At 31.2% G+C, this 14,254-nt stretch overlaps 1 protein-coding gene across 4 annotated transcripts; it reads right to left on the reverse strand.

The window, feature by feature from the left end:
* Positions 1-783: 783 nt before the first annotated feature.
* On the reverse strand, positions 784-13,451 carry LOC146922930 (phosphoglycerate mutase-like protein 1). 4 transcript variants are annotated; one of them, XM_085715708.1, is made up of 10 exons: positions 13,262-13,451; positions 5,946-6,007; positions 5,160-5,267; positions 4,672-4,751; positions 2,539-2,701; positions 2,169-2,243; positions 1,944-2,029; positions 1,640-1,759; positions 1,128-1,172; positions 784-1,040 (listed from the first exon to the last, which is right to left on the reverse strand). In XM_085715708.1, the coding sequence occupies exons 2-10, from the start codon at positions 6,003-6,005 to the stop codon at positions 956-958; spliced, it is 822 nt and encodes a 273-aa protein (XP_085571834.1). In that variant the 5' UTR covers positions 6,006-6,007; positions 13,262-13,451; the 3' UTR covers positions 784-955. The 4 variants fall into 4 exon arrangements, with proteins under 4 accessions (XP_085571834.1, XP_085571832.1, XP_085571833.1 ...); XM_085715706.1 differs by lacking the exon at positions 13,262-13,451 and adding an exon at positions 9,178-9,248; XM_085715707.1 differs by lacking the exon at positions 13,262-13,451 and adding an exon at positions 6,632-9,126.
* Positions 13,452-14,254: the final 803 nt, after the last annotated feature.

Genomic DNA, 14,254 nt, shown 5'->3' on the forward strand with positions numbered 1-14,254 from the left:
TATTATTCAATTATAGGAATCAACCAACATATGTTGCCAATTTATTTTCTTTCACCTGTAAGAAAACTTCCATCTTTTCATCTCAAAATTTGTCACCTACATATGTTGCCCCCCCCCCCCCCCCCCCCCCCCGGGACGGACCCACGTTGCCTCCAGTGTAGGCCTGGGCCCTCACTATATTTCAGTTTCTTGGCACCCTATATACATGTATATACATGTAACTTTTTCACCAGCTAGCACAGTTTTACAGTATAAGATTATGTGCGTAGTGTAATATTACAGGCCGTAGTACTAGACTACTAGTATGCCAGTATATGATATGATGATCGCATGAAAAATTGATAACATTCTAAATATATAATAATGTATGCCCAATAAAAAAAAATATAATAATAATAATATATGTCGGATATTTTAAAGTAATTTTCCTCTCTATTTCTTTGTTTTTGTTTTATTTTACTTTTAGAAAAAAGCATACCATAAGATTGTTTGTCTTCCGTGCCCCCCCGATAATCTAGAGTTCAAAGTAAAGTTAAGTAAAATCTAGTCAAAAATATTCTTCATCGGAAATGAACTTGGGTTAACACCTATATAAGTTATAGTTAATATATTATTTGAAACATTTATTTTTTGTTATTTTTGGAAGAAAAAAGAAACTAAAAAAATATTTCATATATAATATAATATATTATATTATTATATTATATATAGACATGGCCCTCACTATACAAAATTTCTGGATCCGTCGCTGCCCCCCCCCCGGGCGTATAAGGAATTTTAAAATTGTTCTTACCGACATAATTTTTCCTGAAAAATAAAAAATCATTGACTGAAATGTGAATAAGAAATCAATCATTGTATTGTACATAAGAAAATTCCATGACTGTTTCATACGACCGACTATCAATGAAAGGATCAATTATTTGGTCAGCCCGTTCCTTGAATTAATGTTTCTCTAGTCAGTAGCATCACTGGGAAGATCCGGACCATAAGGAATTTTGCCAGGATAATTGGTAGTTGAATTATTCGATCCAATCATACTGCAAATGTATACATAAATCACATGAATTTTCTGCATAAGCTTGAATTAAAGTTTTTATCATATGTTATTCAAACAAAATGCTTACCATTTATCCACAATAACCATGGAACGTAGTTCACAATTAGCAAAACTGTCAAACATGAAAACCAAAATTTTATCAATTTGTCCAATGAAAGTGTAACATATGTAGGGCATGCATGCAAGCAAATATTTAGTCTAAAGTGAATCTTTTTTCTTCTATGATACATAGTACATATCCGTTGAGTAAGAATTTTCCTATTTTTAGAATTCAAAAGTAGATCAAAAACAATGAAGTCAAGGAAGTTATTTTTATTTTTTTCTTTTAATTTTTTCTTGTGGTGGACGGGATTCGAACCCTGGACCTTACATATATTATGCATTGTCCTTACCAACTGAGCTAAGCTCACGGGAACTTCTTTTTTCTTATAATAACATCTCCAATATTTTTCATAAGGGTTGATATAGAATTAAACATTTTGAGAGAAGCACCTTGTTATTTATCATTCCCACATATATCAATGCTAGAATATGCTGTTCATAAACAAGATTTGTCAAACTTTCAGGAGAGATACTTACTGTGCACACATTTCAGTCTTAATATTTGGGTGACAATCATTTCCAAAAGCACCAAGGGTATTAAACAGAAAACTGCTGTGTGTAACAACAGCTATCTCCTTCTCTTTACGTGTACACAACCTGAACCAAACCAATAAATAAATTTGAGAAAAATTATATCAGATTTTTGGTTATTCAAGTATCACAAATGCAAGAAACAAGCTCTTTAGATGCATTTCAAAATCACAATAAAAACATATGAAAATGAAATCCTAACTTAAGAGAATTATAGTGATGCTTTAATAAATAATTTAATCACACTCACCATTCCAAAAACTTGAGTCCTCTACCAGTAACTTCTTCTTTCTTCTCTCTTTCAGGTTTCCACCAAGTGTCGTCGTCGGTTTCAATCTATAAAGATTTTTAGCACAAGTCAAATTCAACCAAATTTTAGATATTTTTGTAGCAATGGTGTATCAGAACAAACTTAATTACAGTAATTGCAGCTAGACCATATCATGAGGTATGAAAGAATCAAAATATCACTAACCAATGAAAAATCAATTCCAGGAAACATGTGTCGGTACTCGCTGACAGTTCTTCTCTTATCACATGGATGGAGTCCCTGGATTACAAAAGAAAGCCTTGTACATAAGTATTCTGATTACTATAGCAAATGACATTTTGTAAAATAGGGAGGTAAAGGATTCTGTTATAAACTCTGTACTACCGACTCCTCTGATCGAAGGTTTTTCGTTGTCTGACACACATGCCAGTGTTTGATATCGACACATCTCCATTTAATCAATTTGTTTTCTCAAATTTATAAGTTATAGGAGGGGCAGTAAAAAATTCTGTTATCTTGAAGATGTACTAGTAGATAGGAAAATTTAAGAAACCAAATGTAAACTAGTTGATACCATTTGCTCTCGGCAAAGCTCTACTGCAACGAATGGTGGGGTGTTAAGACTAGAAACTGCAGGATGATCACTGTTTCCCACATTTTCAATCATCAGAGGAGATTCATTAACTCCATCAGTGTTTGCTTCCCCACCAAAGACTCCAACAGCCGTTTGCATTGTCCTGCAATGCAATAGTTTGAATTTTAACTTATGATAGCCCCAAATACAGAAGCACTTTTATTTGCTGACCAAATGTTAAAGTAATAAACATAGCATCAATGTCATAACTAATACTCCTCAATATGGAGTGCAAATGATTCTTACCACTAAAAGGTCAAATTCCATCTCAATATCATACTAATACTAGATAACCCACGTATTATACACACGGTAGGCTACTCGATGTTATTTCCAGTTGGTTTTTAGAATCAACTGTATGACTAGTTTGGGAGATTATAAAAATAGTTTATGACATGTCCGTAAGTTATTTTCAGCTTATTTCTACAAGTTCTCTAGGATAGATTATAAAAATAGCTTATACCTAATATGAAAATGATTTTATTATATTTCATCTTTTGTTATAAAAATAGCCTATATATAACCACTTAAGTCATAATCAAGGTTTTAAATACGGGAACGTTACCGTGATATCGGCCGTTACAAAACGGTATAGGCCATCACTGTTACCGTTATTTGCCGTTTTAACGCTGAGATGAAAAATGACATTGAAACGCCGTTACTTAACGCCGTTACAGCCTCGAAACACCGTTACGACCGCAAAACTCGCCGCTACAGCCGCGAAACCCACTGTTGCAACCGCGAAACATAGTTACGGATGCAAAAACTTCAACTGTTTCTTTTCTTTGGCTTCATTATTCAATTTTCATTGCCTCCTCTACAATCTTCATGGCCTCCTCTAACTAATTTCACTCTCACTCTTAATTTGGGTGTTGTTCTGTAAATTTGTATAAGAGATGAGATGAGATTTTAGAGGGGAAAAAATGGGACTTTAAGTTGAGTTGATTGTGTCTTTGTGTGGAATCTGTGTATGAGAGTTTGGACCTTACAGATAAAATATTCATTTTGTGTCAATATGTGGCTGCTTGCTTCTGTTTTGTGAGAAAGAAGTGAGAAAGAAGAAGAACCTAGAAAGAAGAAGGTGAGGTGAGAGGAATTGAGCGTAGTTGGGTTAGGTGAGGGAATCCCAAACTAATGAATGTCAATAACTTATTGACTTTTAACAAGATTTGTGGTTTTGTGCAACAATGTGATTAATTCACACCGCGACGACCGCAATATGTACGCAACGTCCGTGACAGTCCGAAACCGAGAAAACCATAACGCGACTGTGACCGCAACCGTTACCGTTATTTAAAACCTTGGTCATAATCACTTATGCTATAAGAGCTTAGCTAAGCTGTTTATCCAAACAGGGATTAATGTGCCTTGTGCCACACGACCTTTTTTGATTCTAATCTACTGCAATTAGCTTCTTTGACTCTCAGTAGACTCCATAGAGTATCTCTACATACTACAACTTAGCTCTTTTGGGCCTATTATGAGGTTAATTCTAAAGTCAGCTGCCGGACGTTAAGTTTTTTGGCACAGTTAAGTTGCCTCCTAACAGGGTGACTTCAAGAATAGAACTCAGGTTCTTTTCTTCGAAAAGAGTTATGTTACCAACTCTCTCAACACGTGGAAGGTGGCACATGATATTAGGCAATAGAGTGTGAGGAATCATGGAGAATTTTCATATTGTATAACTCAGAACCGTCAAAATTGCAGGAGTATAATCTTCCCTTCAAAGGGAAATGTTCACTACAACTAATTATAGTTCGTACTTACAATAACTGAACTTATTCTAAGAAAGTTTAGAAAGTTTCTTAGGATTAATAGTTTGAACTTATGTATTAGTTTAGATAGACTAAAATCTGAATTATCAAATTCTGATATGATTTAAATTTGGTTTTATCTCTAATCGTTCTCTTTTCTATTTTTTTTTCAAGTTGTAGTAATTGGTTAGTATTTTTCTAACCAACTCTACCTTTATATTCAATCCTTGTATCTCATCACAATAATAAACAAAACAAGTAAAATAACAAAGTGAGACATATACATGATTTGGCAAAATACATAAATTGCAATAAATACCTTAACAATGGGGAAACCACAACTAGTTCAATTTTTTTGGAAAGCCCGATAGCCTTCACATGCTTTTGCAGATTTTCAACCTGTTATAGAGCCTCAAAGTATAAGCGTTTCACCATGACATCTAAAGAATATAAAATTGACACATGAATCACCGACGCAGACTTGAGACTGACATGTCATCGCTGATAATAATTTTAAAAAGTGGAAATATTTGAATATAGCCGGACAGACCTCCAATATGAAATGTCAGTGCTACATTGAGCAGGAAATACTAGCAAGAGATAGATGTATGCAGAACAAGATTGTTATTGACAATTATTTCATGGGAAACCGGATTATGGAATACCAGGACAGAATACTAATACCAATCTCTACAACAATATCTTCTTGATCATTGTGATCATTTCAGAGAGGAACTCCACACGATACAAAAACCATACAGAAATACTTGACAACATGACATTCAAAAGAATTGGAACAGCAACTACCTGCTGCCAGCCAAGAGGAGTTAGGTTTGCATCAAAAAAATCATAAGATAAGTAAGCATCATGGTTCTTTTCTCCTTCTACATTATGAACTCCTTGGGCATGCCTAACCTGTATACAAGGTCATAAAATACATTAGTGCTATAAAAAATATAGAAAATCATAAATGGTCTCAAGAACCAGAATATAACTACTTCAACACACAAGCTATCAATCAATCTCTTAACAACCAAATCAGACATTGAACTTGCGGGAGCTCTAGGTCATGGTTCAACTTCCTTAAAGCTCTTAAATCGGAACAAAGCTGCAATTGTACGGCCAATAATATTTGAACCGTAATAAAGGCCGGTTCAAGGTTCAGCTGGTTGAATAATCTCGTTTGATTTTTAAAACACTTCTAATAGGAAGGATCTAGAGTTAAATGACTTGGAGAAAAACATGGTTTTTGATAGAACATTATGGCGTCGTTTGACTCATGTAGCCGACTCCACTTAGTAGGATAAGGCTTGGTTGTTGTTGTTGTTGTTGTATTAACTTATGTAATGAAAAGAATTCTAAGTCCCTGGAATTATTTCGCGAAATTTTGTCCTTATAACTGAATTTCATGCTGTCCTAATTTCTTTGATCATATAGAAGTTTATCTTATTATGTCATTCAGAAAGAGATAAGTAGTTAACTCTAGTTCATATATAAAATCAGAGGTGAGTAAGACTTTGGATTTCATACCACACATTAAAAGTATGATAAAGAAAAATACAAATCTGCTTCAAATATAAATTTGCCACAAACCAGGTGAATAGTTTTGCTATGGTGCAATGGATAGAGACTTTGACCAGGTGCAGTATCCATAACTGCAGTTACACACAAAAAAACGAATAAAATAAAATAAACGCAATTGATGTTGTAACTAAACCAGTCTAATGAAAAGGAAAAAAACTGCACGCCATTGTGCAACACAAGAAGAGTTAAGTACAAAAAAAATCGCAAAAATCAAGTAGTGATTCCTAAATTCAAGAATAATCCTATCTGAATTTTTTTACCACATAAACATAAGAATATTTCAAGGAATCTAAATGGTGTTAAGTGATACATTCTCAAATTATAATCCAAAGCAAGCATGAAGAAGTTTGAACAACAGGCCAAGTGGTTGAATTTAAGTGGTTAATGAACTTCAGTTAAGGTCAAATTAATTGGTAGGATCCGAGTTTGATCATTGACTAAAACAATATTTGACAAAACTATTTATCTCTTGGCCGAATTTCAGATTACTAGGGTTCGTTTTCCCTGTGAACCATATGGTTAAAAAAAAGTTTGATCAATCAATCTTTATACCTAAAGCAAAGTTACAAAGTAACCAAGAATTGCAATTTACAAGCATAAACTCCGAATCAATTGCAAGGACCGTAAGAATAGATTCTGAAAAGCAAGACCATACAAAGGAGTCTACATGTGTTTCTTCATAAACATAAACCTACCTATTTGTCCTGAAGCATATACGTACGTTGCTAAAAGTAACACAGCACAGAGAACAGAATAAAAAAGGAATCAGGAATATTACACAGCATATTCTGAGAATAAGATTTGAAACCTTGATGAAATAAATGTCAACAATAACCAACTATGCAAAAACTGAAATAAAAATAAAATTACAAGCAAAAACTTAATTTTACATATATATATATATATATGAATAAATGCTTTTTAACATTAAAATTTAAACTACAATATCCTTATGCTATATATGCAATAGTCCTTAATTTACATATGTAAAAACCACCATCAACTGAAAATTAATCTGATTTATTTAGAAGAATCGAGAAAGTTAGAATTGATCTGTGTACATCATGAAAATAAAGCTTTGATATCATATCATGATATAACTATTCCAAAAGCTCTAATTTGGATTGACTTATTTGAGCTTAGACATCTACTGCAATAAGCACTTGTAAGACAATCTGAGTGAGTTTAGAGAAACAGCTTATGACATGTCCATTAACTGTTTTCAGCTTATTTTCATAAGCTCTCAAAATAACTTATGGAAACAGCTATAGCATATATGAAAGCAGACTGGCTTTACTTTATCTTTTACTATAGAAATAAGTATGTTTGGATAAACAACTTAAATGAACGATTATAACATTAGCACTTATCATATAAGCACTTATAAATAAGCTATTTCTATAACAAAAGATTAAACAAAGTCAAATTATTGTTTGTTTAAACTGTAAAGCTGTTTTCATAATCTATCCTGCAAATAAGCTGAAAATAGCTTATAAACATCTATTTCCATAAAGTCTCCCAAAAACTCTCACAATTGCTTACGTCAATAGATAAGCTCAAATAAGATCATCCAAGCAATCACAGAGTTTATATATCAGCACTTATTTTATGATAAGTGTTAATGCTAAAATCACTTAATTACGTTGTATATCCAAATAAAAACATATATACTAAAAATAAAAAATAAAGCGATTCTATGAACGTACATGTCATGCAAAAAAGTAAAAAATGAAAAAGAACGGAAAAGAATGTTCAATATTGCAATATATGATTTGAATAAAACAGAACCTTAAATATTCGGATTGATTTAAGGGTACTACTTAATTAAGTAGTACTTTATTAATGAGTGTGATAGTTTAGTGATGACTTCACATTATGAAATGTTTTTAGGGTAATGCTAACCGTGCACATGTTAGTATTTCTTATCCTTATGCAATTCAATAGTACTTAATTTAAACTTGAAAAAACCACCATCAACCTTGAACTATGAAAATTAATCTGATTTATTTAGAAGAATCTAGACAGTTAGGCTGCGTTTGGATCCATAGAAAGATAAAGGAAAGATTAAAGAAGGAAAGAAAGTTTGTGGAAAGATTGACTTTCCATAGTTTGGAAGCACTTCAAAAAGTAGAGGAAAGAAAGTTTGAGGTGGGACCCACGCTCAAAATCTTTCCTCCTTGTTTTGGACGGAAACATTGAAGAAGCATTCACTTTTTGGAAAAATGTCAAAAATACCCTTGTTGTATTATTAATATTACTATGTTGAACCAAGGCAATGGTCTGCTAAGCTATGCTTTAGAATCATGCTACAAATTTTTTTCTCTTGCCATGATGTTTTGAACAAAAAGGACATTAACAAAAAATTTAATAAATGTTATGTAAATTAAAAATTATTAATAAAATATATTTAAATGTGTAGATAGATAGCATAATTAATTTGAAATTAACACATTTAGCTAAAACCTTTTAAGGTTATAAATGTAATTTTGCAAATATACATATCTTTCTTTCCTCTCACAATCTATTCAATGTCTTTTATACCAAACAACTAAACAAATCATCTCACTTTCTTCTACCTTTCTTTCCTTCTACTATCTATCCTTACACTTTCTTTCCTTTAACTTTCTTCTCCAAACCAAACATAGCCTTATAGAATTGATCTCTATACCACCTGAAACTAGAATCTGTGATGTCATATCATGGTATAACTATTCCAAAAGCTAGAATTTGAATTGACTTATTTGAACTTATCTATTAGTATAAGCGCTTATGAGACTCTTTGGGAGAGTTTACCAAAACAGTTATAACACGACCACTAGCTGGTTTCAGCTTATTATCATAAGCTCTTTAGGATAACTTATGAAAATAACTTATAGCTTATATGAAAAAATTTGTATTATTACGTTTCTAACAATAAAAAACAAACTACAAGAACATTAAGAGATGGATTTGGCAAAATACTACACAAATTAAGCGATTATCATTGCATGAACGTATAAATATACTCCAAAAAAACGATTCTACAAAGAATGAACATGTAATACATAGAAGTAGCGAAAACTGGAACATGTAGAACATTCAATTTTGATTAGAATAAAACAGTGGATTATTAATTAAAAAAAATGATTGTAAATGGATCATAAGATAGATAAATAGAATCTTAAACATGCTTATTGATTTAATATATATTATGATAAAAAATGGAAACGATGAAAAAAAAAATGCGTTGTATATGACGTACCAGAAAAGAAGAAGAGAAAACGAAAGAAGTGGTTTGATTGTTGCAGGGGAAAACGAAAGAAAAGAATGAGTCACAGAACAGAGGAAGTTAGTTTTGTTTCAAATGGAAGTGAGGGATAAAAGTGGAATTTCATACGTTTATCACATGTTGGAAGATTATTAGTTTGTTTTTGTAATTGAGTGAAACGAGAGAACTTTTATAGGTCGGTATTTGTCTTTTCCGCTTTGGGATATTTTTGTCATTATGTGAGATTAATTTAATTGATATCGACATCTCATGCATTTTATACGTAATATGTTAGACGTAGGGGTTGAAGTTCGAAACTCAAACATCTAACTTAATTTAGGACTAACTGCTAAGTTACTTAACGGAAAAAAAGTATTTTATCAAGTCTTTTTTTGATTCTGACTTAGTTTCTCATGGTTTTGAAAATGCTAATAATATTTTGTTTTGAGTTGTTGTATGTCATTCTCTATCATAAAACTCTATAAATGTTTTTAGTTTTTTTGAGTATAGATCATGGGGATTGATCTAAACAAAGACATCTTATATAAGTTATGGAAGCAAAAAGATAAAATACAATGAAGTTATTGAAGCCTAAATTAGAAGATAGAGAGGATTCGAGGAATCTTATCGCTTTCATCATTATTTTTCAACTTTTAATTTATTTACTTTGCAAACAACTTTTATCATGGTGAGGATGATATCTACATACTACTTTTATTACTCTGTGATTTTATATATAAATTAAAAGATATATATTATGCAGGTGACGGTGGGTAGTAAGATACTTTTACCCGTATCCATACCTACTCATTGTTCTGAGTATGAATCTAATTGTCCTTCTCTATCCGATCTCAAATATATGCAAAATTTTGTCAAGAAAAACCTAACGTAGTTAATCCAAAATTTTGGTCCAAATACACTACAATTCATTAGCCAACTTTTACGTATGTTTGACATCGACCATGCTCTCATGTGAATATTGATTTTCGTAACAATGTCACATTTTAATATTTTCTTTAAAATAACCTACCTGTTAGAACAATGTCACCTCTATCTCTCTCTTTTCATCCATCTAATAAAGATATAGCGCTGGTTATAGTTTATTTAGATTTTAGATAGTGTGCTAATCTTCTCTCAAGCTCTGTATAAAGACAATAGTGTGAACATTTTCACTGTTTTTTTTTATCGATTAATAATTACGCTTTAACACACTTTTCAGCCTTAACTTTTAAAATATAGTGATTTAGATCCCCTATAAAAAAATAGCCAAAGTCCCCCTATATGTTTAGTCAATTTTACAAAACATCAATTTTGACCCGATCAATTCTACGTGTCACGCACATGTGTTTTTTTTTGGAATAAAACTTAAATAAAAAACCACATGTATATAAATGAAATTAAATAAATCAAAAAGGAAATGAAAGAAGGAAGGGCACGTGATTCTTGACTCCAAAATTTGGAAAAAAAAAAAAAAGGGACAAAAGGAAGCGAAACATTTTCATCTTCAGCCTCCTTATCTTCATAATCTCATTAAATTGAAAGTGAAAAATCAGAACTAATCTCCATCTTCGACATTTTCCCCTTTTCTTTACTCTATCTCTCAAATAACAACAACCCTTTTTTCTTCTTTCTTAGTAACAACAAGTCAACAACAAAAACCCTGTAAAATTGCAGGTAAAAAAAACTAGCGTTCCGAAACATGTCTCTATCACTAGATGAATCAACAACTTTAAAGTATGATCAATTAACCTCATCATCAAAGTCACTATCAATTCCATAAAAGGGTACCCTTTAAAACATGAATTTTCATCGTTATAAGAACCACCTTCTTTATCTGACAAATTTTATATTTTGATAGTGTCATTCGAAGACTTAGAGTGACCATTGAGTTGAAACTACTTTTTCGAAAGGAATCTAGCAAAGAAATAAAAGGGTCGTCATGATTTTCACAATGATTGAAGGAATCGGAAGAGGGTATTTGGTAGGGCGATTGAGAGTGAAGAATTTTGCAAATGGTGACAAATGAGAAGTGTTGGTTAATGAAGTTGTTGTTTGTTTAACCTCGTTTTGATTCATCATCTTTGTTTGATTTTTTTCTTTTACAATTTTGGAAGATGTTTTGATGAAAGAAAAGTTGGTTGTATCATCATCAACGAACCATCGTCCAAGTCAATACGTTCAAGATTCTTCACTAAATAATCAATATATTATGAAGAAGAAGAGATGTAGGAGAGTTTTCGACTTGATGTAAATTGGAATTTAAGAATGCATTTATTTAGTTCTTTGGGTTTGAAGTAACAAGGGAAGAAGAGAATAAGACCCACATGCTTATCTCTTTAATGCTTTTTTTTTTTTTATTTTAGAAATACACGTGTAGCATTTACATTTATTTTAAATTTAAAAAATATACAATTGACAATTTTTTAAGTTATGTGGCATGATACATAGGATTGACCAGGTCATGAGTAATGTGGTTGAACTCAAGTGGTTAATGAGCATTAGTTATCCGAGTTCGAACACCGACTAGAACACAAATGTTATTTATCTTTCAACTGAATTTCATATTACTAGCATCCATTTTTCGTATCAACCATATGGTTAATGGTTAAAAATAAAGTTTGAGCAATCAATGTTGGTACCTAAAGCAAAGTTACAACGTTAAAAAGATGCCAAAAAGCAAGACTCTACATGTGTTACCTATTTGTCCTGAAACATACGTACGTTAATAACAGTCACGCAACACATAGAAGAGAATTAAAAAGGAATCAGGAATCTTACACAGCATATTCTGAGAATAAGATTTGAAACCTTGATGGAATAAATATCAACAATCACGAACTATGCAAAAACTTAATTTTAGACATACTCCCTCCGTTTCAAAATATAAGCAAAATTCACTTTTTAGGTTCATTCATTTAATGATATATGTGGACCACATACATCATTAAATGAATGAACCTAAAAAGTGAATTTTGCTTATATTTTGATACGGAGGGAGTATATGCATAAATGTTTTATATTAAAATTTAAACTACAGTATCCTTATGCTATTCATTAGTACTTAATTTAAACTTTAAAAAACCACCATCAACCTTGAACTAAGAAAATTAATCTGATTTATTTAGAAGAATCTAGACAGTTACATAATTGATCTCTATACCACCTGAAAATAAAGTTGTGAACTTGTCGTATCATATCATGATATAACTATTCCAAAAGCTTTAACTTGGATTAACTTATTTGAGCTTACCTAATAGAATACTCACTTGTAAGCTAATTTGTGAGAGTTTAATAAACAACTTATGAAATGTTCATAAGCTGTTTTCAGCTTATTTCCACAAACTCTCCAAGATAACTTATGAAAACAGTTTATAGCTTTTTTTTGTGAAGAGAAGTGTATGGCTTATATGAAAGCGGTTTTTACTTTATTTTATCTCTTGTCATAAAAATATGTTAAGCTTGGATAAACAACTTAAACAAACGCTTATCATAGAAGTACTTTCAAATAAGTTGTTTCCATAACAAACGATAAAATAAAGTCAAGTTATTTTTTATATTTGCTTTCATAATCACTCCTAGAGATAAGTTGTTTATACAAGCTCTCCTAAAAATTCTCACGATTGCTTATGTAAGTAGATAAGCACAAACGTGGTGATAGAAATGAACTAGTTTATATATTCAAACACTTCTACCATAAACACTTATGCCATAAGCGCTTAATAAGTTGTTTATCCAAACAAAGCCTGGATAAAAACACTAAAAATATTGGTATTACTACGTTTGTAACAATAAAAAAGCGACGATCATTGCAAAATATTCAAAAAAGCGATGATCAGTGCATAAACGTATATATACTCAAAAAAAAAAAAAAATACGATTCTACAATGAATGAACATGTAATACATACAAGTAGTGAAAAGTGGAACATGTAGAATATTCAATTTTGATTAGAATAAAAGAGTGGATTATTAATTAAAAAAATGATTGAAAATGGATTATGAGAAACATGGGAATTAATATATATATATAAAAAAATGGAGCGTATATGAAAAAGAAATGCGTTGAAGTTTTGACGTACCAGAAGAGAAAATGAAATGTTTGTTGGGCTCGACGAGCTTAACGCAAGTGTAAATTAAAATTCCAAAATCCAAAAGAGATTGGATCTTGCAGCGCAGCAGTAGCGATAAAAATGAACACCAATATTTATCGTGGAAAACCCTCTGATACCGAGGGAAAAACCACGGGACAAACTCCGAAAAATATTCCACTATATTAAAGAATAGGGTTAAATATGTTTTTAGTCCCTATAAATATGTCAACTTTTTGTTTTAGTCCCTCTAAAATTTTCCTTCAACTTTTAGTCTCTATAAAATTTCAATCTTTACTTTTGGTCCCTCTTTTAAAGTAAACTCATATGTAGACTTCATATTTTTTAATAAAATTTTCCAAAAAAATTCAAAATATTATTAGAATCACTCCAAAAAAAATTTAGAATTTTTTAACAAAACATGAATTTACTATGAATTTTTATATTTTTTACGGTTAAAAATTCATATTTAATTTGTGTTTTGTTAAAAAATTCTAATTTTCTTTGGGAATTTTTTTTAGAATATTTTACACATTTCTGTACAATTTAATTAAAAAAATAAAAAAAATTAAATTAAAAATAGGGACCAAAAGTAATGATTGAAAATTTTATAGGGACTAAAAGTTGAAGGAAAATTTTAGAGGGACTAAAACGAAAAGTTGATATATTTATAGGGACCAAAAACATATTTAACCCTAAAGAATATGACAATATTTTCTCCACTCTCTTACACACACAAGAGATACAATATAGTGTTTCCCTTGAGACCAACTCCTATTCGAATGCTATTATTTTATAGCACCTAGAAGTTATAGAGATGATACCCATCCGGTGCATTTTTCCCACTCTTTGGATTTACTCAACACTCTACTTTTCCTCTCACACACTTCTACACACACAGCAGAAGCTTTGTATTTTTCACTTCTGCTTCGATGCTTTCATTCCTTCAAGTACCCCTCTATTTATAGAGGAAATCAGCTGATG

This window comes from Medicago sativa, chromosome 5 (assembly GCF_051527215.1).
Source record: "Medicago sativa cultivar Bolivia chromosome 5, Bolivia_mono, whole genome shotgun sequence".
NCBI classification, from domain to species: Eukaryota; Viridiplantae; Streptophyta; class Magnoliopsida; order Fabales; family Fabaceae; genus Medicago; species Medicago sativa.